This window comes from Macaca mulatta, chromosome 3 (assembly GCF_049350105.2).
Source record: "Macaca mulatta isolate MMU2019108-1 chromosome 3, T2T-MMU8v2.0, whole genome shotgun sequence".
NCBI lineage: Eukaryota > Metazoa > Chordata > Mammalia > Primates > Cercopithecidae > Macaca > Macaca mulatta.
Window position 1 is genome coordinate 168,154,982 of NC_133408.1, and position 26,934 is coordinate 168,181,915.

Consider the following 26,934-nt stretch of genomic DNA (forward strand, 5'->3'; position numbering starts at 1 on the left):
TCTACTAGTTTATAGACATCAACAGAGACCTAAAATAAGCACATAAACAAAACTTCCTAAAGAAAATTTATAAAGAGGTTTGGATGTTAAAAAACAAACACAATACAAACACAACTGTTCACAATACATACAAATTGAGAGGTACATGGTATTCTAAGCGTGTAACAAGTTATTGCCGAGGATGGAATACTGTCCATAGATCTTACCACTGAAAAAAGCCCTCAGGAAGGAAATTATTAAAGAAGGGAAGGAGGAAGGACTGATGGCTTTAGATAAGAAAGACATTTCAAGCACATGAAAAAGTGTCTCCAACATACAGGCTCAGAAATACAGGAAGAAGTTTCAGCTCTCTTTGCCTGCAGCTCAGCTCCTCTCTAGTGTGGTTTTCCCTTAAATCCTTAAGCCAGATGTAGCAAACATCTGGGGCACCAAAGTACAGTAGGATGTTTTGAGAAAACTGATCATTTACATGCCATTACTACCGAAACTGTTGTTCTCATGTAATGGAGACGGCTAAGTATTGGGGACACATGGATACCACATTTAATTTACGTCCAGTGTCCACTCTGTGTCTAGAACTGTCATATACTGTAAGGGAATCAAGAGAAGCATATAATGAAGATCCTGTTCTCAAGATACTTACCATCTTACTGAGACACTATACGTACACATAAGAAAGAATTAAGAGGAAAATTCAACATAATGCAAATATTCTAGAATAAACATGAATTTCTCTAAATTATGACAGGTGTTAAACGTGCAGACACTAAGTATTCAGATGATATGAGAAATTACACAACTGTCCCTCCCCTATAACCAGTAACACTGAGCAGTTTTACTAAGAGTGGTGTCAGATATGTGCTGATATATTCACATTCTCTCACGTAATCTCCCAAATACCTAAATCCATACATTTTGAAGAGGTTTTCAGGGATTAGGAAAACAGTTTATGGTGGTGAAACAGAGTAAAGCAGACCCAAAATATTGGCAATGGTACTTTAAAAATAAGTATTGACCAAGAGATGACTATGTAGCAGGTACTACACCAAGGATTGGTGATAATGAGATAACGCTTGCCTCAAAAACTCAGTCTAGTGGGAAGAAGAGACTGACCGACAGTTTGAGGCCAGGGCAATAGTAAGCAGTATGACAGAGATATGCAAGGCCAGGCCCAGTGGTTCACATTTATAATCCCAGCACTGTGGGAGACTGAAGCAGGGGGATCATCTGAGCTCAGGAATTTGAGACCAGCCTAGGCAACATGGCAAAACCCTGTCTCTACCAAAAACATAAGAAATAGTCAGGCATGGGCCAGGCGCAGTGGCTCACGCCTGTAATTGTAGCACTTTGGGAGGCCGAGGCGGGCGGATCACTTGAGGTCAAGAGATCGAGACCATCTTAACAAACATGGTGAAACCCTGTCTCTACTAAAAATACAAAAATTAGCTGGGCATGGTGGTGCGTGCCTGTAGTCCCAGCTACTCGGAGGTTGAGGCAGGAGAATCACTTGAACTCGGGAGGCGGAGGTTGCAGTGAGCTGAGATTGTGCCACTGTACTCCAGCTTAACGACAGAGTGAGACTCCGTCTCAAAAATAAAAAATAAAAATAAGAAAAAGAAATTAGCCAGGCATGGTGGTGTGTAACTATAGTCCCAACTACTTGGGAGGCTGAGGTGGGAGGATTGCTTGAGCTTGGGAGGGGGAGGCTGCAGTGAGCTGAGATGGCACCACTGCACTCCCTCCAGCCTGTGACAGAGCAAGACCACATCTTAAAAAAAAAAAAAAGAAAGAAAAGAGAAATATGCAAAGGGGAATGTGGAGGCAGAGAAGTTCTGTACTCACAGAGCCTAACCAAGTTGGTATGAACCCAGTGTTTTTCTAATTCAACTGCTGAACATCTACATGGCTTCCTGTGTTGACGACAGGCAGAGGTGACTCTGACTATAGGGTAAGAATCTAACTAGGAGTAAAATACTCTCCAAAAAGCAAAGCAGATTATTTTCTCTGCAAGAAAATTCACATGATAGCACAAAATATAATGCTAAGCACACAAAAGGCATTTAATAAATGCTTGCTAAATTAATTCATGCAGACAGAGACTTCCTTGCATTCTGCTGTAATTCAGATGTAAAAGACAATTTTTAGAAGAAAAAGAACAAAACCAAGAAACTGCTAAACTCAGCCATGCATGCTGACAACATGTCCAGAAGAAAGTCTGTTGATGGCCTAGCACAGTGGCTCACGCCTGTAATCCCAGCACTTTGGGAGGCTGAGGTGAGCAGATAACTTGAGGTCAGGAGTTCCAGACCAGTCTGGCCAACATGGTGAAATCCCTTCTCTACTAAAAATACAAAAATTAGCCAGGCGTGGTGGCACACACCTATAGTCCCAGCTACTCAGGGGGCTGAGGCAGGAGAACTGCTTGAGCCCAGGAGGAGGAGGTTGCAGTGAATCAAGACTGCACCACTGCACTCCAGCCTGGGCGACAGAGTGAGACTTCGTCTCAAAACAAACAAACAAAAAAAAAAATCTGGCACCGCAGCCTGAGGGAAATGCTTGATATGACCCCAGATCAGAATGAAAGTTCCAGATGGACAGGGCCACACCTCACCTCCTTGATGCGCACCCCTTTCTCTCCACTAGTAGCACTCAGCAGCAGCTTTCTGAGCTGTTTGTCATCTACAGCCTTTGGGAGATTGTGCAGGCAGAGCCTGGTTTGGGAGACAAAGATATTCTGGTCCTTGAGTTTCTGATGCTTCAGCAGCTCAAACTGAAAGAACAACCAATGGTTAACAGTACAACTCACTGTTTTTAAGAGGCAGGCTCATAATTCTCCAAAAGGAAAGAATTATGATCTCCATCCCATAACCACACATATAGAAAATGGATGGCAACTGCCCGCACTGCAGCTTTACAATGCCCAGTATAGGGAAAGAAAAGTTCAAAGGGACAAGATGGTGGGTGGGTAACAGTAAAATCATAGGCTCTGGAGACCCATCCCTAACTGGAGAAATTACATAAAATTTTAAAGCCTCAATTTTTCATCTATAAAATGGAACAGTAGAACAAAGTCTCTGAGCACTGATGTGAGGCCAAAATGAGATAACATAAGGCTGGGCAGGGTGGCTCATGCCTGTAATATGAGCACTTTGGGAAGCCAAGGCAGGCAGATCACCTGAGGTCAGGAGTTCAAGATCAGCCTGGCCAAAATGGTGACACCCTGTCTCTACTAAAAATACAACAATTAGTCAGGCATAGTAGTGCATGCCTGTAATCCCAGCTACTCAGGATGCTGAGGCAGGAGAATCGCTTGAAGCTGGGAGGAGGAGGTTGTAGTGAGCCAAGATCACGCTATTGTACTCCAGTCTGGGCAACAAGAGTGAAACTCCATCTCAAAAAAAAAAAAAGAAAAAAAATCCCTAGCTCAAAATGTAGCCCAGAGCAAACAACAGATAATACTATGGTTAACATCTATGCCCAGTCCTCATCTACCCACCAACTCAACTGATTATCTAATCCTTCCAAAAGGAAATGGAACGTATTCAAAGAATACTTGACAGAATGCTGTCTTGTCTCAACTCTGCCACCCTGAGGCAAAGGAATATCCATGACCACAGAACCATATTTTGCTCTTAGAGCAATACCCTCAACTATGCTGCCACAAAACTCCAGTGCCTGCGTGATCTGTGTCTAAAATGAAATGAAAGATGACATTATTCTTCCAATTAGTTTTTTCAAAACCAAGTTGGTAGAAAAAAGTTTTCAATTAAAAGTTTTTCTTTTGTCAAGCCTTCTCAGTCCTGCTGTTTCTTGTTTGGTAAAAGTACCAACAAATCACAAAATAAACAAATCCCCTGGAAAATGACTATTAAAGGAACACCTGAAAAGGCTATCATGTTTAAGTTCAACAGACTATTTTTCTGTCAGGAAAAGCTGTGCCTGCTGTGAATGTATAATGCATACCTATCACTGAATGAGCTTTTTGCCAACAAAATTAGTTTTAAACTAAATATGTCATTATTGCATTGTGGTCAGACAAGGGTATATAATGCCCTTAAAAAAATGAGGCTTTAAAATTTTATGTAATTTCTCCAGTTAAGGATGGGTCTCCAGAGCCTATGATTTCCAGATGTTCACTACTAAAGTTGAAAACACTAGCGCAGAACCTGTGCACACCGAAAAAAAGATACACTGCCTCCTGCCGTCATTACACTCTCACCCCTGTTCCTCATCTGCATGTTAAGGTTCCATAACTAATTCTGTTCATGATTATGCATCTTTACCATTCTAGGCTGGCTTGGCTTTTTGAAAGCAAGTTATATGGGAAAAAGCAAAAATGACTGGGAATGTTACCAAGCAGCCAAGGAATATAACGGTATTGGTTAACATCAGAAACACCCATAAGACGGGAGTTTTTCTAAAATGATTTTATAATCTGGAGACACCAACTCCTCCCAACTGACAGCTACCCCTTTCAAGAGCCATATCTTCTTCCTTCCCTAATAACTCCAGACCATTCTGATCTTGCCCTTCTACATTATTCTGTGTTTATACTAACACCTAATTACATGTAGCCCTAGCCTCTGACTGTCTACTGCATGATCTAGCAGCATGTGTTCGCAAACATTTACTGCCAAGCACTAGGTAAACAAAGAATAAGACACAGTTCTTTTATACTGGCATAGAAAGCAGATAGAATACTATGTATAATGTTGGGTTACTTGCTGTCTCACCTATGTGCTTTTCTCTCTAATAGCGCAGTAAGTATGGTCTGTGACCATATTTGGTTCTTTTATGAGCACATCGAGCATTCGACAACTATTTTTGATTGATTTATAGGCCACGCAGAACCTGAAGGTCAATGCCTAATCTACTCACCCGTTCTCTTTTGGCCATATCAGCAGCACTCACACCCTCTGCAGCCTTCGTCCCAGCACGAATCACTGCAGAAAGAGGGAAAAAGGCCCAGACATCAACAAGGGAATTTTCACTGAGCAACAAGAGGAATGTAATTTGAATGATGCAAACTCTTTGTACAGGGCCCAGAGGACTATGTTGGCCAGGACACGATGGCATTTGGTTAGGTCCAGAAATAGGATACAGGGCTAAGTTCTGGGCTCAGAGCTGCTCTCAAGGACTAAAACTCTGAACATTTTGTGATTTTATTCCTCTTCTCCTTCTCTCCCCTCAAAGAATCTTCACGTACATGCCCAAAGTCAGAAAGAAAGGCCTGGAAGAAGTATGGAACATAAATACATTTTGGGCATTTAGAATGCACAATGTTCCACCTATAATCTGCCCTTGGAACTTAACTTTGCTGTTCCTTATGTACTTGAGGTCCATTACTAAGCAGTGAGATAAGCCAGTCAAAAACAGTTATGTTGCCATAGAGGGCTGGTGTCAAAGGCTAATGGACATTACTAGTACAGGGTGTGAAGCTATGGAGGAGGTGAGCTGATAAATACTGTGTGACCTAGAAGAAAGAATTTTTTTTTTAAATTTAAAGCTAATTTCTGATTGTCTTTCTGACACTAAAGGAAAGTACTGGGTGCACATTTTAAATCCATGAATAATCCAAAAGAGTAATTTTAGTCAAAACCTCTTATTAGAAATGATGACAAGAAGCAAAGGTATTTTGAGTTCTTTCTCCCTCTTTGCCTTGCCAATCCTCTATTGAAAAAGACCAAAGGCAACCAGGCAGAAAAGATAATGGGATGGTTAATCCACAAAAATGAGTGAAGGTTTACTAACAGAAAGCCACATTTATTAAAGTGGAATGATCATATAAAACTTAAAAAGAACATTTGGGTTTTTAATTTGAAACATGTTCCCAAACATACTATTGCTGGATCGATGATATGGCACAGGGCCAGCTACTTGGAAGTCTGGGTTACGTCTCCCTACTCACAGCCTTCTCGGGCCAGATAGAGATTCCGGGTGCCAGTCGGCTTCTTCACCTTCTTTGTCTGAAGCTTTGCAGCCTCATCACGGGTCACTGCCAAGTCAACCTTGAGCTGCCGGCCATCCAGTTTAAGCCCACCAGCCTGTAACAGAAAACAATCCCTTCTTAAAACACATAATGGCCGAGCACGGTGGCTCACGCCTGTAACCCTAGCACTTTGGGAGGCTGAGGTGGGTGGATCACCTGAGGTCAGGAGTTCAAGGCTAGCCTGGCCAACATGGTGAAACCTTGTCTCTACTGAAAATACAAAAATTAGCCAGGTATGGTGGTGTGCACCTGTAATCCCAGCTACTTGGGAGGCTGAGGCAGGAGAATGGCATGAACCCGGGAGGCGGAGTTGCAGTGAGTGGAGATCACGCCACTACACTCCAGCCTGGGCAACAGAGCGAGACTCCGTTTCAAAAAAAACAAAAAACAACACATAATGAGTATAAACTAGAAACTAAGCACCTGACAAGAACATCCCAGAAAGGGATACGGCAAGCGTCAATTATGCTATGTAAGCCAAGCCCTATGACGTTTCAGCTCAGCTAGCTACAAATGGATCACTGGGCCTCACAATATTTAGTAGAGCTGTGCAAAAGGCCACATGGGTATTTCAGGTAGTCAGCAGTAAATAAATTATTTTCTGGGAGTTGATTAGTCCCAAAGTAGACCCAAATTGAGGAAAATTATCTGTAAACAGGCAAATGTCTAGTATTATAAAGAAAGCTAATGAAATAGTAGAGTACTTACTCAAGAGGACTTAAGAAATAACAGCAATATTAAATAACATTATACTCGATTGTAGAACAAATGGAGTAATTCTCCATCACCCACACACATTCTCTCTCAAACATCTACTCTACTTCACAGACGACCTTAATACCTTCTTATCCTAGTCTTTCATGTTATCAGTCTAGGATAGAGGCTGACACAGACAGCAAGCAACAAATATCAGATACGTTATTATCCCCATTTCCTCACCTATGAAGTAGAGATCATAATTCTGCCTACCTCAAAGGGCTGATGTAATGATTAAATAAGATAATGCAAGTAAAGTTCAGTGCCTAACACAACAAAGTGCTAAATAAGTGTTAGTTTTATTATTAGTGACAATAATAATAACAATAATGAAGTTTTGTGTAAATATCAGATGTTGCCCCTAAGAGCCAAACTGCCTCCTGTGTTATAAGGTAAAGGAAATATCTTCCTTACCTCATTCTCTGGAGAAGCAGCTAGAAGGCATTTCTGAGCTGCTTCCTGAGTCATGAACTGGGCAAATGCACAACCTGCACAAGGAGACACAATTCAGTGAGATCCCAAACTCCCACAGATAAACCAAAGACAACACTACAAATGGCAGCAGCCTGACACAGAGTGGAAGGGGCAGGTGGCATCCATTTATTAAGTACAGCCATGTACTTGCATAAGGATGTTTTGGTCAGTGACAGACTGCATATACAACAGTGGTCCCAGGAGATTACAATGAATCTGCCCTATACAGGGCAGATCCCTGTACCATTTGGTACACGTACATTTGGTACCCTGTACCAAAAATGCCCTGTACCATTTTTTATCTTTTATACTGCATTTTACTATACCTTTTCTACGTTTAGAAACATTTAGATACACAAATACTTACCATTATGTTACAACTGCCTACAACATTCAGTATAAGAACATGTTGTGCCGTGCAGGTTTGTAGCCTGGGAGCGACAGGCTCTACCATATGACCTGTGTGTGTAGTAAGCCATACCATCTAGGTTTGTGTAAGTACACCATGACATTCACACAATGACAAATAATGAACTTTGCAGAATTTATCCCCATCAGTAAGTGACGCACACTGCACTCTGAGACAGGCACTATGTTAGGTACCAAATAATCAAGACAAAGATACCACTGCTCTTAATGAAATTTTATTATTACTTCCTTCATCTGTTCTAATTCTTCTTAGAACTTTAGTCTCATGATCTCTCTTAATAAGAAATATCCATGTGAAGGCTGGGTATGGTGGCTCACACCTGTAATCCCAGCTCTTTGGGAGGCCAAGGCAGGAAGATCACTTAAGCCCAAGAGTTAAAGACCAGCCTGAGCAACATGACTGTCTCTACAAAAGAAAAAAAAAAAAAAAAATTGGCTGGGTGTGGTGGTGCATGCCTATAGTCCCAGCTACTCAGAAAGCTGAGGTGGGAGGATGACCTGACCCTGGGAGGTCAAGGCTGCAGTAAGTCATGATCACTGCACTCCAGCCTGGGTGATAGAGCAAGACCTTGTCTCAAAAAAAAAAAAAAAAAAAGGCCGGGCACGGTGGCTCACGCCTGTAATCCCGGTACTTTGGGAGGCCGAGGCCGGCAGATCACAAAGTCAGGAGATTGAGACCATCTTGGCTAACATGGTGAAACCCCGTCTCTACTAAAAATATAAAAAATTAGCCGGGCGTGGTGGCAGACGCCTGTAGTCCCAGCTACTTGGGAGGCTGAGGCAGGAGAATGGCGTGAACCCGGGAGGTGGAACTTGCAGCAAGCTGAGATCGCACCACTGCACTCCAGCCTAGGCGACAGAGCAAGACTCTGTCTCATAATAAAAATAAAAAAGAAAGGAAAGAAATGTCCATCTGAAATGGTAGAGAAATTCCAGCCTAACACTTAATTCGGCATCACTTATGAAGTACCTATTAGATGACTGAAAAGCAAAGCAGGAACCGCTTAACCCTGAACTTAATTACAGATCTCACTGTCTCATAGGTCTCATAGTCACTTGGGAGACATCAGATATGGGCAGATCTGCCTCTCAGAGTAAAAGTCTCTGTCCTCTACTATATGAATATAGCAGGGAACCAGAAAGCCAAGAGTTCAATTCTTGGCTCATACTCTAGAATCTCCATAAGGCATGCCTTTCCTTAATTAGATGCCAGATCAATTAACCCATCTCTATTTCTGCTATTGACAAAAAAAATTTTTTTTTTTGAGACGGAGTTTCACTCTTGTTACCCAGGCTGGAGTCTAATGGCACAATCTTGGCTCGCTGCAACCTCTGCCTCCTGGGTTCAAGTGATTCTCCTGCCTCAGCCTCCCGAGTAGCCTATAGGCATTGCCACCATGCCCAGCTAATTTTGTATTTTTAGTAGAGATGGGGTTTCTCCATGTTGGTCAGGCTGGTCTCGAACTCCCAACCTCAGGTGATCTGCCTGTCTTGGCCTCCCAAAGTGCTAGGATTACGGGTGTGAGCCACTGCACCCAGTCAAAAAAAAAAAAAAAACTTTTATAAGCAAAGAAAGTAAGTTTACCTTTCAGTAGATTCCAAAAAAGAAATACAAGTTTCATAATTTTGTTTAGTATTCCTTTAAATTTTAAATATTCTTTCAGAAAGTACCATATTTCCTAGAGCTACTGGGGCATTGATCTTCTGCCTCCTATAAAAATGAATGGCACAGACTAACTGAAAGGACACATGCGCCAGGCCAACACAAAGGTCACCATCTAGGAGCTTCTGTGTCCCCTCCTGCCTCCTATTCTCCACTCACATCTTTACTATAGCACTAGTCAGGTGACATCTTCCCAAACAGAATGAATACCACAGGAAAAATGACCACAATTCTTATCCGTTTCTATATCCCTAGCACCTACCATAGTGTACAGCATTAATAGATACTCAATAGAAAGAAACAAATAAGGAAATATGGGGAAAATGTTCCTAACAGGCAGATTCAAATGAATCTAATTAGATTGAATATGAAGAAAATGGGTGCTTCTCTCTGAAAGGGTAAGAATTTTATCACTGGAGTTTCCAGAGTCAGTACTGGGTTCAGTCTTAACATTTCCCTAAAAGATTGCAGTTAATACTGAGCTCTTCCAGGTAGTGAAACGGCATGCTGAGAGGGATAAATTACAGGAGCAACACGAAGCTGCATGAGTAGGCAGAAAAGGTATCGGAAAAATTTAATGAGCTAGGGAAGGACAATATATTTTTTTAAAAAATGATTAAAACTATGCTTATTAAGATCATGAACTCTGTTAACATTAATAGACCACAAGGGATATCTAGTCAGTCAATTGTAGGCTTAATTCTAAAACTATTAACCCAATATACTACCGTACTAAAAAAGAGACAAAAGACACTACCGCCAAGGTAAAGCAGTATCATACCACTAACTTGGCACATTCTATGCAATTCAAATTGTCTAAAAGCATTTTAGAAATGGAAAAGATCCAAGTAGTATAACTAAACATGAGAGCTGCAGGTACCTTAAGTGATTACTCGAACCCACTCATTTTACAGATGAAAACCTGAAGACAACAGTAGTTAAATGATTTGCCAAAAATCACCCAGTTGATCTGTAGCATAGTTGGGATTAGATCCCTAACTGTTACACAGTGCTGCCTTATTCACATCTTTTTTTTTTTTTTTTTTTTAAGAGATGGAGGAGGTCTTCTTCTCACAGTCTCGAGTGCAGTGGCAATCACAGCTCACTGAAGCCTCAAACTCCTGGGCTCCCCGCAGCCTCCTGAGTAGCTGACATTTCAGGTACACACCAAGTCTTCCTTTTTTTTTTTTTTCTTTATGAGATGGAGTCTTGCTCTTGTTGCCCAAACTGGAGTGCAGTGGCACGATCTCAGCTCACCACAAACTCTACCTCCCAGGTTCAAGTGATTCTCCTGCCTCAGCACCCTGAGTAGCTGGGATTACAGGCATGTGCCACCACGCCCGACTAATTTTGTATTTTTAGTAGAGACAGGGTTTCTCCATGTTGGTCAGGCTGGTCTTGAACTCCTGACCTCAAGTGATCCACCTGCCTCAGCCTCCCAAAGTACTGGGATTACAGGCGTGGGCCACCGCACCTGGCCAGGTCTTACTTTTTTTTAGCTGAGTAAAAATCAAAAGTGATTAGGTCCTGTCAATGTGAAAAATGAAATGGTTTAGAATGGAGGTTCTTAAGCTGTGGATAGGCTCAACAGAGCCCACACGCCCTCTGAAGCAGCATTTTTCTAAGGAGAGGATTCACAGCTTTTGCTAGATCTCAAAGGAATCATGAATCACAACAAATTAAGAACTTAGGCCAGGCACAGTGGCTCACACCTGTAATTCCAGCACTTTGGGAGGCTGAGGCGGGTGGATCACGAGGTCAGGAGATCGAGACCATCCTGGCTAACACGGTGAAACCCCATCTCTACTAAAAATACAAAAATAAAATTAGCTGGGCGTGGTGGCGGGTGCCTGTAGTCCCAGCTACTCAGGAGGCTGAGACAGGAGAATTGCTTGAACCCGGGAGGCGGAGCTTGCAGTGAGCCAAGATGGCGCCACTGCACTCCAGCCTGGGTAACGGAGCCAGCGAGACTCCATCTCAAAAAAAAAAAAAGGAAGAACTTAGTGCTTTAGGAGAATGACTGCAATAGGTGAAATCAAAGATTATGAATGGGTTGGAAAGATGCTTACCTAACAACAGTATACTAGAATGAAGAATGGTCAACCCTTAAAACTCAAAAGAGATAGCTTTCAGGAAAAAAAAAAACCTAAGGCAGCACTCCTGCAACATAGTTTTCCTTGTAACCACTGCCACTGCAACAGAGTTTCTCTATCAGCTTCTACCTCTAACAAAAGCAATAGGAAAAAAAAAAGATCCTGGTAATTTCAAGCAATGTGGAGTGATTAGTACCCATGAGATACTATCACATTTGAAATGCAAAGAGCAAAAATGGAATTCATTACCGTAAAGTAAATAAGCAAGGGCTTAAAAAGCTTAGATAAAATTATGGCTAGCAGCACCATTAAAGATACTGAGTTTGACACCATTAAAGATAACCTCAGGATGTCCCTGGTACATTTTTTTTTTTTGAAACAGTCTTGCTCTGTGGCCCAGGATGGAGTGCAGTGGCGTGATCTCGGCTCATTGCAACCTGCACCTCCCAGGTTCAAGCAATTCTCCTGTCTCAGCCTCCCGAGTAGCTGGGACTACAGGTGCACGCTGCCACGCCCAGCTAATTTTTTGTATTTTAGTAGAGATGGGGTTTCACCGTGTTGCCCAGGCTGGTCTTGAACTCTTGAGCTCAGGCAATCTGCCTGCCTCGGCCTCCCAAAGTGCTGGGATTACAGGCGTGAGCCACTGTGCCTGGCATCCCTGGTACTTTTATAGAACCCTGAAACCTGGGCTGGATGGACCGTGAAACCTTCAAAATGGCATACATTATGCTCTCGTAACCTAGTCAGTGCCCACTGCAGCAGTCTCAACCCTTTTAGGGCCTGGCCAGCTGACAACACATACCTTTAGAATGCTCTGTGTCTGGATGCAAGACAATGCGGACATATTTGAGTTCTCCAAACTGTTGGAGAAGCTCCCCAAGTTCTTCTTCTTCTGAGTCAAAGGACAGATTTCTATGGAAGATAACCAGATGATCACAAGAAAGGTCAATTACATAAGTGAGATCCTGTGTTCCAGGACAATGTAAGTGAGTTAGATATCAACTCTCCCTTGTTCAGAAATAGCACTAATACACAGGGATGGCCCCCAGTGACCCTTGGCCCCAACTGACTTTCCTTTGTCAAGGAGGTTCTTTTTCTCAGGAATCTGAAAACATAAACAGACACATACAAAGACCAGAAACTGCAGGTAAAGATTCATTTCAAAACAGTGGTTCCCCCCGCCAGGGAAACTTCTGAGGTGCTGGAAATTTCTACATCTTGATCTGGGTGGTGGCTACATGGATGTATACATATAAAATTATAACTGAGCTATATGCTTAATGTACTTTACAGAATATATGCTACACCTTTTAAAAAAAAAAAAAAAAAAAAAAAAGTGGTGTCCCCAGAGAAAAGACCCACAGCCTCTATCACCTAGGGCCCCAGAACTGCCCAGATTTTCAGCCTCTTCCTGAGGCTTGCTCTTTGACAACTTTGATTCTAAAACCCTCTTCTTTCACTTAAATTGACCAAAATTCATTTCTGCTACTATAAACTAGAAGACTCACAGCAGACTAGTGAGAAAAGTAAAATTCTCTCTCTCAATTAGCCATTTTTCCCTCTGTGTTGCTATTAAATCCAGGCTTCAGTTAAAATCTTACTAAAGTCAGAAAAATCCTTCAAAACAGTAACACAAAAGCAAATACAGTAAAATTTACGAAGTCCAAAAAAAGAAAACTACTTACTTCTCTCAATAGGATTAAAAAAAATGTTGGAAGGAAATTTTGTTGTCCTAAAATTTCAACACAGTATAAAGATTCCTCATTTCCCCAACTATGTAAATCCTTCCGGGGTAAGAAAAACAGTCCCTAATAAGTATCTGTAATTTTACTTCTCTTAAATGCACTGAACAGCCCCATGAATGATTCTATTTCATGGATAACCCAGACAAAAAAGGTTTTCTGCAATAAGACATATCCTAGCTACATTATTTCTTTTAATCTGCCTCATGATAGACATGGTTCTCTCTCTTCCACCCCTTTATTTCCCTAAGTTCTTTATTAATTAAAAGGTGTATAAGGAATGGTATCCTTAGTACTGAGGTCACAGGCTTCTTCTTCACTGTGACATTTCTTCCTTCCTGTTAGACAGATCTTCCACGAATACAAAATTATTTATATGGCAGTTCCAAATAATACAAATTTTAAGATACATGGAAAGACATGCAGTTAGGTGAGAAAATGGGCTTCAGTATAGCATGTATAAATTCACCTCTGTGAATCTTTATGATGTGGGCATGTAGTGTAGGTGTTCTCTGAGTAGTGATTAAGGTTAATTTTTTTCACCTTTTGCTCATGTATTTCATCAATTTCCTAGAATGAACATAAATTGTATAAGAAAACATTTTTTTTTTAGACAGAGTCTTGCTCTGTCACCCAGGCTGGAGTGCCATGGCATAACCCCAGCTCACAGCAGCCTCCACCTCTGGGTTTTAAGCGATTCTCGTTCCTCAGGACTTCCAAGTAGCTGGGATTACAGGTGCATGCCACCATGCATGGCAAATTTTTGTATTTTTAGTAGAAACGGGGTTTCACCATGTTGGCCAGGCTGGTCTCGAATTGCCCTCAAGTGATCCATCTGCCTCAGCCTCCCAAGGTGCTGAGATTACAGGCCTGAGCCACCACACCCAAGAAAATAATTTTAAAAGATTGTACAAGAAGATAAAATATATACCACCTCTAAAATCAGATGCAAATGACCCTAGTACACTAGTACTTCAGAAGGGCTAGAAGGCATGCCTGAGGTATACTGAAGACATCCTGACCTTATAAAGCAGCAATCTATTGCAGTCAGTAGAGCTCAACAGCAACAGCAACATGAAATAAAGCCTATCTCCACCCCCACTCCCACCCAGTTTTCCTGGAAACAGATGAGATGCCTTACTTTATTCTGGACACTGCATCAGAAGATAATTTAGGCATAAAGAGAGAAATCATTTGAGACAAGTAGTGTCACTCCTCCCCAGCACTCCCCCTAAAACAAAGGCTGGAAGCAAGATGTTTCTTTCTTTTTTTTTTTTGAGACGGAGTCTCGCTCTGTCGCCCAGGTTGGAGTGCAGTGGCCGGATCTCAGCTCACTGCAAGCTCCACCTCCCAGGTTTACGCCATTCTCCTGCCTCAGCCTCCTGAGTAGCTGGGACTACAGGCGCCCGCCACCTCGCCCGGCTAGTTTTTTTGTATTTTTAGTAGAGACGGGGTTTCACCGTGTTAGCCAGGATGGTCTCGATCTCCTGACCTCGTGATCCGCCCGTCTCGGCCTCCCAAAGTGCTGGGATTACAGGCTTGAGCCACCGCGCCCGGCCTGGAAGCAAGATGTTTCTAACAGTTGAACTGATTTCTTCCAAATGATGCCAACCCAATTACAAAGCATGAAATCTAAATGAAGACAAGATGTCAGGACCCATGCTATCTGTCTTCTGTGTTATAGTTCTGATTGTCCTACATTTCTCATTGTTTGGTATGTTCCTGGGACCAGATGTGCTTGATCTAATTTTCTGGGCTAGGTAACAGAACTAGTGCCAAAAAGAGAAGGAAAAGGAGGAGAAGGAGGAGAGATTTATGAAGACCATGCAAAAGCAATTCTGGAGACAGAAAGACATACCTGATAAAAACAGTTTTCCCTTCATTCACATCAGAGGGTAATTTCCTCTTCTTTTTGTTTGAGACTTGCACAGCTAAGGTAAAAAGAAAAACAAACTGAAAGAGATTAGTGTAAGCCACATGACAAAGAGCTAACTTCTTAAGTTATAAAGATTGGCCTGGTGCAGTGGCTCACGCCTGTAATCCCAGCACTTCGAAAGGCTGAGGTGGGCTGATCACCTGGGGTCAGAAGTTCGAGACCAGCCTGGCCAACATGAGAACACTCCGTCTCTACTAAAAATACAAAAATTAGCCAGGCATGGTGGCAGGCGCCTATAATCCCAGCTACTCGGGAGGCTGAGGCAGGAGAATCCCTTAAACATGGGAGGTGGAAGTTGCAGTGGGCCGAGATTGAGCCATTGTACTCCAGCCACGGTGACAAGAGCGAAACTCAGTCTCAAAAAAAATAAATAAATAAAAATAAAAATAGACAAAGGACATGTTAAGTACATGAAAAGATGTTCAAACTCACTCTTAATTAAAGAAAACATAGCACAAGAAATGAGATACTATGTTTCACCAATAGATTGCAAAATCAAAAAGACTGATGGAATCCAATGTGGTAAGGGTATGGGAAAAAGACATTCCCATATACTACTGTGACAGTGCAAACTTTCTGGAAATACTGTATAGGACGTGGGAAACTTTGAGGAAAAAACATACACATACAGTCACACACAAATTATAAAATACACTATATTTTGAATGTATATGTGTGCATTTTGCTTATAAATGTATTAAAATATCTCTAGATACACAAGAAACAAATAACCTTGGTTGTCTCTGGGGAAGCTCCCTAAGAAGCTCAGGATCTGCGTATAAGGGGGACGCACTGTTTGTTTTCAAGAGCAGACATACATGCTTATATATACAAAGAAAATATCTGGAAGAATACACAAGAAACAACAGTGATTACTTTGGGGAATTGTGGCTATTGGTGAGGAACTTTTACTTTATGTATTACACTCTTCTGTATTGTGTTTTTTATTAACTTTTAATCATTATCATTTATCTGTCCTATAAGTTTTTCAGGTGAAAGAACGGCATGAGACAGCTGACTGTGGGTTGTAGAATACAGGATTTCAGAGTCCCTTCAGTGTAAAAGCTTCTTTGATTCTAAGGTGTATACCATTCTCTCCTCACAGAAAAAGTTTATTTCCTTAGATTTCTTATGTGGTCAAACCAACATGCCAGACTTACTGAAATGGAATCAGAATAAAAATAGCTGAAATAAAAATCTCCACCCAGACAAATCAAAGAACCAGTTATTAGCCATTTCTCATTCTGTAATGACCTGCCTTCCTCAATAAACAAGTTGAATTTATTCTCAATAAAGGTAGCAATAAGGATTGGCTAAAGTTTTACAACATGTTCAAAGAGGTCCTTGTTATGGAATGCACTGTGTTCCCCCAAAATTTATACACTGAAGCCCAACCCCAAATATATTTGGAGACAGAGACTTTAGGGAGGTAACTGAGGCTAGCTAAAAGAGGTCTTAAGGTTGGGCCCTAATCTGATAGGATTGCTGTGCTTATAAGAAAAGAAAGACGAGAGTTCACTGTTACTTGTTCTCTCTCTCCCCTCATCAAGCATAAAAAGAAAAGGCCATGATGCAAGGACATAGCGAGAACGCAGCAGTCTGCAAGCTAGGAAGAGAGCTTCACCCAAAATGGAATTAGCTGGCACCTGGAACTTCTAGTCTCCAGAGCTGTGAGAAAACAAGTTTCTGCTGTTTAAGCCATCTAGTCTATGGTATTTTGTAATGGCAGTCTGAACTGATGAAACAGTTCTTTATCCCTATCTCAACTCAAAGGAGTTGTTTAAAATCTACCTTGGTGTTGAGATGGTTATATCATCTATTTCATCTATATTATCTGTATAAGATGCTGTTTATCTGGTTATTCAATCAAGTTACATGATCCAGAGAGAGAGGCAGAATCTCAGCATCAAGCTAGGTTTTCAATTCCCTAAGAACGTTAACCCTCAAACACCACTCCAAAACTCACTTAAAAAACAAAACAAACAAAAATGAAACAACAAAAAAAACCTTTGCGAGAAAGGAGTATAAAGGTTGCCTTTTCAGCATTTTAACATAAATTTGCTAGAACACCTTAGAGTCCTATTTAAAAAGAGGTCTAAGCAGAACTGATGCTCATTTCCGTAACTTCAGTAACTTTTTGTAAAGTCTAAAGAGATTTATGAAAATCCAAACGAACCTTTATCCTCTTGCTCCTCAGTGCTGGTATCACTCTGAGCCAGTTCCTCTCCATCACCAATACTATCGCTTTCCTCCAGGTCACTGTCCTCCTCAGAATGATCTTCACTGCTTTTTGCAGGGGCTGCTCTCTTGAATGCTCTGCAATGGCACAGATCAGAACTAAGGATGTGGGCTGACAGAGGGCCTATTCAATTTCATTACACATGTCAATTCTGCAATGATGCAGGCAGAAAAAGATAGGAGAATTTTTCCTCTCGGAGGCAATCTTGAATCTTCCTCTGCCATCTCAGAAAAGGCTGAGCTGCTTACCTCTTCTGAATCTGCACAGGCTTGGTCACCTTTGATTCTATAATCTCCTCCTCTTCATCTTCATCTTCATCATCATCAACCTCATCTTCTTCTTCTTCTTCTTCATCATCATCATCGTTTTCTTCCTCTTCCACATCCTCTTCCTCCCTGCCCTTCTTTTTAACTGATTCCTGATGTTTAGATTCATGGCTCTTTTCCTCACCTATGCAGGGAGGGAAAGAAAGTAGGAATTCATTTAATATCCAAAACGATGTTATTTTAACAAAAGTAACCAATATTCCAAGTTTCTGGTTTCATCTGTTTTACAGAACTTCGTATATTTTTTTTCCTGTATATAACAGGAGAAAGTATAAAGAAAAGAAAAAGCAAAAACAGAAATAAACAAAACTGTCATCACCCAGGTTCCTTTAGAGTTTGTCCCATTCATCAGCCTGAAGGTTCACCTGGCCCAGACTGAAAGAAGTGGCAACTGAGTCTCTCCAAACAGTCTACCATTTGTACATCACAGCCAGCAAAATGCTCACTAGGGGGCAAAGCCAAGCCATGAACTTTATCTCAGTGCATTCAATTCTCTGAGACCCTGGTGGCTTAACAGTACATTCTATTCTCTGAGACCCTTGAGGTTTTCTAAACCTCAAGTTTTAAGTTTCTCTATTCTTCACGTTCCATCACTCCTATTATGCACAGCCTGGAAAGAACAGCAAGTAAAGGGGACAATGAACTCAGGCTCACTCACAGCCACTCCCAAGAGGGGGCTTAGACTCAAAAGAGCCTAGGTTTTGGGATCAGAGGACCAAATGGTACAATATGAATTGACAAACAGACCTGGACTCACTTCTGAACCAGCAGGAATTCAGAGTTTTCCCTGAAAGCCCAGTCTCATTCCTTTGGTTAATCTTCCACAATAGTCTTACTCTGACAAGCAGGTTCTCTTACATTTGTTTTTTTTTTTTTTTTTTTTTTTTTGAAAAGGAGTTTTGCTCTTGTTGCCCAGGTTGGAGTGCAATCGTGTGATCTCAGCTCATTGCAACCTCTGCCTCCCAGGTTCAAGCAATTCTCCTGCCTCAGCATTCCGACATTTTTTTTTTTTTTTTTTGAGATGGAGTCTCACTTTGTCGCCCAGGCTGGAGTGCAGTAGGGTGATCTCAGTTCACTGCAACTTCCACCTCCCAGGTTCAAGCGATTCTCCTGCCTCAGCCTCCCAAGTAGCTGGGATGACAGGTGCCCACCAGCATGCCCAGCTAATTTTGTATTTTTGGTAGAGATGGGGTTTTGCCATGTTGGCCCGGCTGGTCTTGAACTCCTGACCGCCAGCGATCCACCCAAAGTGCTGGAATTACAGGCATGAGTCACTGCACCCGACCTTTTTCCTACACTTTTATCACGAACACAGGAGTTGTTTCAATACTCTCGCCCGGGTTATACAACACCCCTACTCACCCGACACTACCACATCTTACCTAGAGCAGAAACAGACTGTGTATCTTTATATTTATCCTTTGCCACAGCCCAATCCACAGCCACCGTCCGCCCTGTCAAACAGAAAAGTGGCATCAGAAAGGCTGTCCTTTTAACATCCCTACCTTTGTAAATGACCCCTAGTCATCACAGACAATAATGGAACCAGTGGCGACAAAGAAACTGCCAATGCAGGGAATGCTGGTCTTTAAACAAAGCTCCTAGTTGCTGCCTACTCCTTTTAACCCTTAACCTTTCAATCAATGAACACAAATTTTGCCTTTCTACATAGCCACCACACCTGGGATAAGATAGAGTTAAAAAATAAAGAATTAGAACTATGTTCCCACTTAGACTATCAGGAATCAAAATAGGCATTCTGGAATAATCTGCACCCTACTTGGAAGCTAGGACATCTCTAAGGCAATAACTTTTTTTTTTTTTTTTTTTTTGAGACAGAGTCTTGCTCTGTCGCCCAGGCTGGAATGCAGTGGTGCCATCTTGGCTCACTGCAACCTCCACCTCCAGGTTCCAGTGATTCTCCTGCCTCAGCCTCTCGAGTAGCTGGGATTACAAGCGTGCACCACCACACCTGGCTAATTTTTGTATTTTCAGTAGAGACAGGGTTTCGTCATGTTGGCCAGGCTGGTCTTGAACTCCTGACCTCAGGTGATCCACCTGCCATGGCCTCCCAAAGTGCTGGGATTACAGGTGTGAGCCATCGCGCCTGGTCGGCAATAACTTCTTTAGGCACAGTACTTTATAAGTCAATATATAAGTCACAGTCAGTTTAATAAATAGCCCACAGATGCTGAACAGTGATCATAACCAAGGAGGAACTTAGATACCAACCTGCATCTATCAGCAATTATCTCAGGGACATTTTTCACTAGGGATTTTTAAATCCCAGGACACTCTCACCAAATAAAAGAAAGAACACTGGTAAGGGTTCTTTCAAGTTTAACCCTAAGATCAAGTTCTAGGAATATTTCACCTAAACAGCTACCATATTAGCAATGAGACTCTCAATAACGCAAACGTCTTTTGAAAGTGCAGAAAATGGGTTACTATACTAATTCACCAAAACACCACAAATATCTGGGTCAATGATATGGGTATAGAAAGCTTACCTTTTATCTCTTTCATGTTCATGCCTCTGAGAGCTTTACCTGCTTCTAGGAGGTTTTTGAACTGAACAAAAGCAAAACCACGCATCTTCCCATCTGTGTGCAAATGTACAAAGAAGTGAGAGGCGGCAGGAGGTAGCCAGAATACTAAGAAGGAAATTTACTGCAATTCAGGCCCAAAAGACAGTCCAAATCTTGCCAGCAGGCCAGCCCCTTCCCCAAAGCAATTGCTTACATCTTCTTCCTGAGTATACTCTGACTTGGACTTGGGGAGAGCAATGCACCTTCTCGAACTAACTCGCCTTCTAAAACTAATTGTGATTCAATGGAAAATATCATCAGGGGAATAAAAGCATTATTTGGGTTTTCATTAGTTGTCAAGCACTGTGCCAGATATTTCATATATATCATACATATTTGTTCAAGGGTAATATGTTAACTAATACAATCCACACCAAGTGAAGGTTCATTAGTACCTGGTTTCCTAGGGATATTTACTTCCAGGATAGCTCCAAATTGAGCAAATACTGTCTTCAAGTCTTCTTCTGAACACTGAAGCCAAAAGTGAAGAAAGAAAAAGAGAAATACAATCACAGCAATTAACATAAAACATCAACTACTAAATTCATTAATTATGAAAAACACAAATATGTTTACTTCGTTTTTTACTTTTGAGACCAGGACATCAAATGTTTCTAAATAGAAGACATTTAACTTTGTATCTAAGAGGCAAAAAGACAGATGTCTGAGAGCTTTTTCTGCCTTTTCTTTTTCAGTAGTAGTTCCCCCAAAAAGGAAAGCAGCTTCACACTTAGTGCCCTTATTACATAGGCCCACTTTCTGAATTCAACAGGCGTAAGGTTCATTCCCAGAAGGAATTAAGCCCAATTATACTATCTTGGTGAGGAGTTCTACTAATGATCACATCTTGGTTCTAAAAGCCTTCAAAACATGCAATGTTCATTTTCTCTCTCACTTACCTTAAAGCTCAGGTTCCGAATAATTAATCTGGCTTTCTTATCTGCCACTTTGGCTTTTTTAGCCTTCGGCTCCTTCTTTGGGCACTCTGAGTTTTCTAAAAAATAAGAGGTAATGGAATAAGGGCTCGAAAATCACCCACTTCTACACCACAATATCACAGAAAAAAAGCTACTGGTGACAGATGGCATTTACCACAGGGTTAAGTGTGGCAATACCAAGGAATACCAGATTTTTCAGATTGAGATGCAACAAAAGAACTAAAATGAGTATCACGATACACTGGATGATTTTGGAGATCAAAAAGAAATGCAAAAAGCTTTAAGTTCTAGAAGCTACCTCCATGCCTCCCTCTTTCATTTTCATAGTGCTCCTCCTCACCCTGAGAGAAAAACTTCCTTGGATTACTAGAAACTCACCATTTTTCCCCTTTTCCTTTGTCTTGTTCCTCAGTTTTTTCTTAGCAACAGTCACGTTGATCTTGCAACCTTCAAAGGTGGTAATCTCCTTGAGGGCCCTCTGAACATCTTCCAGCATAGAAAAAGTGACATAGCCAAAGCCTCGACATGCCTTACTCCCTGGAATAATGGAGCGGGGAGGGAGAGGAGGGGCAGTGTGAAAAGGACAGAATCACAAGCCAAGACCACTAAATGAGTAAATCCTCAAAGCCTAAGCTACAGGATATACTGCCAACCCATCTTGCTATCAGTTTGCCAAAAGTCTCAGGAGGGAGAGAAACAAGGGTGGTATCAGTGGGTATAAGCTCCCCACTTTGCTTAGAAACTGTTAGCCTTCCTCTTCTTTTACTTTGGTGTCTTTGCTGTTAGCTCCTCTTCTTCCCTCTCTCTTGATAATCCCAAGAACACAGAGAATCCATGACATACTAGGCCCTCAAAGAACTCAACATCATAAAGAACAAAACATCACCAAAGAAGGCAGGAAAGTTAAGGTATATGCTATGGCTTGAATGTGTCCTCCAAATTTCATGTGTTGGAAACTGAATCCCCAGTGTAGTAGTATTGAAAGGTGGAGTCTTTAAGAGGTGACTGATCAGAGGGCTCAGTCTTCAGGAATGGATTAATCAATTTATGGATTAATGGGTTAATGGATTAATGGGCTATCATGAGAGTGGAGCTGGGGGCTTTATAAGCAGAGGAAGAGAGACCTGAGCAAGCGCATTAGCATGCTCAGCCCCCTTGCATGATACCCTGCACTGTCTGGGGATTTTGCAGAGTCCCCACCAACAAGAAGGCTCTCACCAGATACAGCCACTAGACTTTGGACTTCTCAGCCTCCAGAACTTAAGAAATAAATTTTTCTTTACAAAGCACCCAGTTTCAGGTATTCTCTTATAAGCAACAGAAAATGGATTAAGACAGTATGGTGGCTTCAAAAATCGGAACACAATAATGCAGTCACTCCTCAAAATAGATCAGCAATAAATGCCTGAGGCCCTGACAAAAGAACCTCAAACGGGCCGGGCGCGGTGGCTCACGCCTGTAATCCCAGCACTTGGGGAGGCCGAGACGGGCGGATCACGAGGTCAGGAGATCGAGACCATCCTGGCTAACACGGTGAAACCCTGTCTCTACTAAAAAATACAAAAAACTAGCTGGGTGAGGTGGCGGGCACCTGTAGTCCCAGTAGTCCCAGCTACTCGGGAGGCTGAGGCAGGAGAATGACATAAACCCGGGAGGTGGAGCTTGCAGTGAGCTGAGATCCGTCCGGCCACTGCACTCCAGCCTGGGTGACGGAGTGAGACTCCGTCTCAAAAAAAAAAAAAAAAAAAGAACCTCAAACGGCCGGGCGCGGTGGCTCATGCCTGTAATCCCAGCACTTTGGGAGGCCGAGGTGGGCGGATCACGAGGTCAGGAGATGGAGACCATCCTGGCTAACACGGTGAAACCCCACCTTTACTAAAAATACAAAAACTTAGGCGGGTGTGGTGGCGGGGCGCCTGCAGTCCTAGCTACTAGGGAGGCTGAGACAGGAGAATGGTGTGAACCTGCGAAGCGGAGCTTGCAGTTATTGTGCCACTGCACTCTAGCCGGGGGAAAGGGCAACAGAGCGAGAGTTTGTCTAAAAAAACAAACAAACAAACAAACAAAAACTTACATGATCTGCTACTCTAGATCTGGTCTCCTAATTCTCTTCCCTTCACTCACTTCACTCCAGTCACCCTGTCCTCCTAACCACTCCTCCAATATACCAGGCACACCTCTGCTTCAGTACCTCTGAGCTTGCTGTTTTCTCTTCCTGAATTGCTCTTCCTCCGGAGAGGCATGTGTTCACTCTCTCACCTCAGTCCGTCCTTCTCTGGCCACCCTATCTATACTGCCACTCTTCACCCCCTCTCCCCACTACATACATGCACATAGACTTTCTAACCCTTTTCTCTGGCTTTTCTCCTTAGCATTTGACATCATTTTCACTACACAGTTGACTTATTTGTTTATTGGCTGTCTTCCCCACCTTGAAGACATAAGATCAAAGATTTTTTTGGTTTGGTGTTGTGCACTGCTGCATCCCCACGACCTACAACACTTCCTGGCACACAGTGGGTATTAAGTATATGCTGAATAAATGAATGAACGAGTCGATAGCATCCTGGCTAAGATGTCCAGGTCTAAGGATCAAATTGGGGGTCCACTACTTAATAGCTGTACAAACTTAAAGTTACTAAATTCCCCTAAATCCCGAATTCCTGTCTGTAAAATGAGATTACATCCGGTAAGATTGCTGAGAAAATTAAATGAGATAACCTGTACCAAACTGATCACTGTACCTGCCAATCAGGTGACTCTCAATAAGCCTTACTGATGCTCTAGTTAACTATTTTCATTCTTAGCGCGCATTATCAACAGAAAGCGCTATAGAAACGTAAGGGAATGATTTGCCCTTCATAAACCGACCCCTATGAACGCATCTAAGGCAGAATCAGTTTGGAAAAGAAACTCAGTTCCCAGTCCCTTCTCTTCGGGGCGGGTAAAGGATGATACGGCTCCTTGAAGTTTGGGAAGGTGCCCTCGCTCGCGGGAAACCCCAGCATTATTCTCGACCGCCCCGCCCCCTACCTTTTTCAGTCACCACGAAGCACTGCTTCACCGGCCCCACCTGACTGAACAGTTCCTCCAGCTGCTCACTGCGGGCCGAAGGCGGGAGGCGGCCCACAAATAAGGTCAGGCTGGCCATGAGACCGGGAAACCCAAAGCGCGTGAGGACGCGAGCAAACTAGGCCGGCGCAAGCGAGCCGAGAGGCTGGCTTTGGTAGGACAACCAAGCTCACGTGCCGAGAGATTCCGGAAGTGCTCGTTGCTCAAAAGAGATCGGAGGAAAACATGGTCAGGAAGGTGATAAAAGGTTCCGGAATAGCCGGGGCTCCGCCCCTTGCCCTAGCATCGCCCTCGCTACTTTTGTGTAAACTTGGCATCAATAATTTCTACCCTAGTGTTACAGCTTTTTTAGAATTTGACTAGCAGGCTTTCTGGTTTTTGCCGGAAAGCCTCCAAAAGGTAATTTTTTTTCTTAATATAAAAAATAAAAATATACAAACAATTTCTACCCTGTTTAAAAATCTCACCTCCAGATCCTCCCCAAAGTTAGCAGGACAGGCAGGAGAAGTCGTTTTTGCCCCGGGCCTAACTCAGGATCTGATATATTGGGTGTTTAATATTTTCTGAAGTGCCTCCACAAACTCCCAGATTACGTGCATAAAACACAACCGGAACACAAAGACGTAGACGTAGATATACCGTATACATCATTCGGACGATTCTCATTTTCGGAGAACATCAGTTGTTTGTCACCTCAGCCTCAAACAAACAAATTGTAGCTACTAAAATACACATAGACACAGATCGTACACAATTATTCTTTCAATAAATATATCCTGAGCTCCAACCATGAGCCAAGCATTAGGGATAAAATTGGTAAGCAAAGAAAAGACAGGGTCCCTGCCCTTATAGAGATTTCAGTCTAGTGGGGGAAACAGATTTTTTTTTTTTTTTTTTTTTTTTGCAGGGCCTCACTTTGTCAACCAGGCTGGAGTGCACTGGCACGATCTCGGCTTACTGCAGCCTCGACCTCCCAGCTTCAAACAGTCCTCCTGCCTCAGCCTCCTGAGTAGCTGGAACTACAGGTGCACCACCACACTCGGTTAATTTTTGTATTTTTTGTAGAGACAGGGTTTCACCATGTTGCCCAGGCTGGTCTCAAACTCCTGAGCTCAAGTAACCCGCCCCCCTTAGCCTCCTAAAGTGCTAGGATTATAGGCATGAACCACCACACCTGGCTGGGAAGACTATTAGTCCAAAAATTCTTACAAATACATCACAGCACACACACTGCAAGACCACATCGAACACACTCAAAGCAAACATAACATCCAATTTAAACACAGAGACCTAGAACCCAGGTCCTCCTAGAAACAGAAGATCTTTGCCTCAAGACAGCTCATCAGACAGACCCAAGGCTGAGAGATCTTAATTGGCCAGGAGATCTGGGTGCTCCTGGTTCTGGAATACAGAGAGCGTTTGCCATGCTACTGGGCTCAGAACCTGAATAGGTGCAAGAGAGCTACACCTTGCAGAACAACTAGCTCAAAAAAAAAGTACCCAAGGCCATTTAAAAAAAATTTTTTTTTTTTAAACAGACTCTTGCTCTGTCACCCAGCTTGGAGTGCAGTGGTGCCATCACGACTCACTGCAGCCTTGATCTCCTGGGCTCAAGCAATACTGCCACCTCAGCCTCTTGAGAAGCTAGGACCACAAGTGTGCACCACCATGCCTGGCTAATTTATTTATTTTTTTGTACAGACAGTTCTCCCTATGTTGCCCAGGCTATTCTTAAACTCCTGGTATCAACCAATCCTCCCACCGCGGCATCCCAAAGTGTTGGGATTATAGGAGTGAGCCACTGAGCCCAGCCAAATCATTACTTTGAAATGGTAGTAACATGGCAGATAGAAAACTCAAAAACTTTATAGGTTTAGTACCTTTTATAAGGCACTATAGTGAAAATTAAGTTTCATGATCTCCTCAACCCCCATTCATTTTCAGTACATTTTGGATGGCTAGATGACAGGTTGATAGCGATGGGAGTGGTTGATAGTGATGGGAGTGGAAATTGGGGGACACTAAACATCAGATTTATGAAGCTCTAGTGCAAAGTAAGTAACCTATGCTTAAAATAAAACTTCACAGTTATTTTTTTAAAATACAACTCACGGTCAGGGGCGGTGGCTCACGCCTGTAATCCCAGCATTTTGGGAGGCCAAGGTGGGTGGATCACCAGATCAAGGGTTTGAGACCAGTCTGACCAACATGGTGAAACCCTGTCTCTACTAAAACTACAAAAATTAGCCAAGTGTGGTGGCATATGCCTGTAATCCCAGCTACTCAGGAGGCTGAGGCAGGAGAATTGCTTGAACTCGGGAGGCACAGGTTGCAGTGAGCTGAGATTGCACCACTGCACGCCAGCCTGGGTAACAGAGGAAGACTCGATCTCGGGAAAAAAAAAAAATATATATATATATATACACACACACACACACACACATATACACACATATATACACACACATATATACATATATATACACACACATACATATATATATTAGTAATTGAAGAAAAATGTGAGCCCTTTAAAGATTTTTTAAGATTAGGAAACAAAACCAAGCCAAAAGGAGCCAATATAGGACCTTAAGGTGGATGCCTAGTGGTTTCCCATTAACACTCTTGAAAAATTGCCCTTGTTTGACGAGAGGAGTGAGCAAGAGCACTGTGATGGAGAAGGGCCCTG

The 26,934-nt window shown here is 42.4% G+C and overlaps 1 protein-coding gene and 1 non-coding gene across 4 annotated transcripts in view; one reads left to right on the plus strand and one right to left on the minus strand.

Annotated features, from left to right (window-relative positions):
* The window catches only part of RBM28 (RNA binding motif protein 28), a 36,624-nt gene extending 12,232 nt beyond the window's left edge, over positions 1–24,392 (minus strand). The window contains exons 1-14 of one of the 3 annotated variants that reach the window (XM_015134854.3): positions 24,207–24,392; positions 21,552–21,710; positions 21,135–21,229; positions 20,631–20,706; positions 20,158–20,250; positions 19,030–19,101; positions 17,570–17,771; positions 17,259–17,398; positions 15,005–15,077; positions 12,207–12,316; positions 7,160–7,233; positions 5,909–6,044; positions 4,879–4,943; positions 2,612–2,770 (exon numbers count right to left, since the gene is read on the minus strand). In XM_015134854.3, the coding sequence (XP_014990340.3) occupies positions 2,612–2,770; positions 4,879–4,943; positions 5,909–6,044; positions 7,160–7,233; positions 12,207–12,316; positions 15,005–15,077; positions 17,259–17,398; positions 17,570–17,771; positions 19,030–19,101; positions 20,158–20,250; positions 20,631–20,706; positions 21,135–21,229; positions 21,552–21,710; positions 24,207–24,324 (1,572 nt within the window). In that variant the 5' untranslated portion in view covers positions 24,325–24,392. The remainder of the gene's footprint in view (positions 1–2,611; positions 2,771–4,878; positions 4,944–5,908; positions 6,045–7,159; positions 7,234–12,206; positions 12,317–15,004; positions 15,078–17,258; positions 17,399–17,569; positions 17,772–19,029; positions 19,102–20,157; positions 20,251–20,630; positions 20,707–21,134; positions 21,230–21,551; positions 21,711–24,206) is intronic. The other 2 variants (XM_077997262.1, XM_077997263.1) reach the window with 2 other exon arrangements.
* Positions 24,393–24,577: 185 nt separating this feature from the next.
* On the plus strand, positions 24,578–24,639 carry LOC114677208 (U7 small nuclear RNA). The gene has a single exon (XR_003728504.1). It is a non-coding gene; the product is annotated as a U7 small nuclear RNA (small nuclear RNA).
* Positions 24,640–26,934: the final 2,295 nt, after the last annotated feature.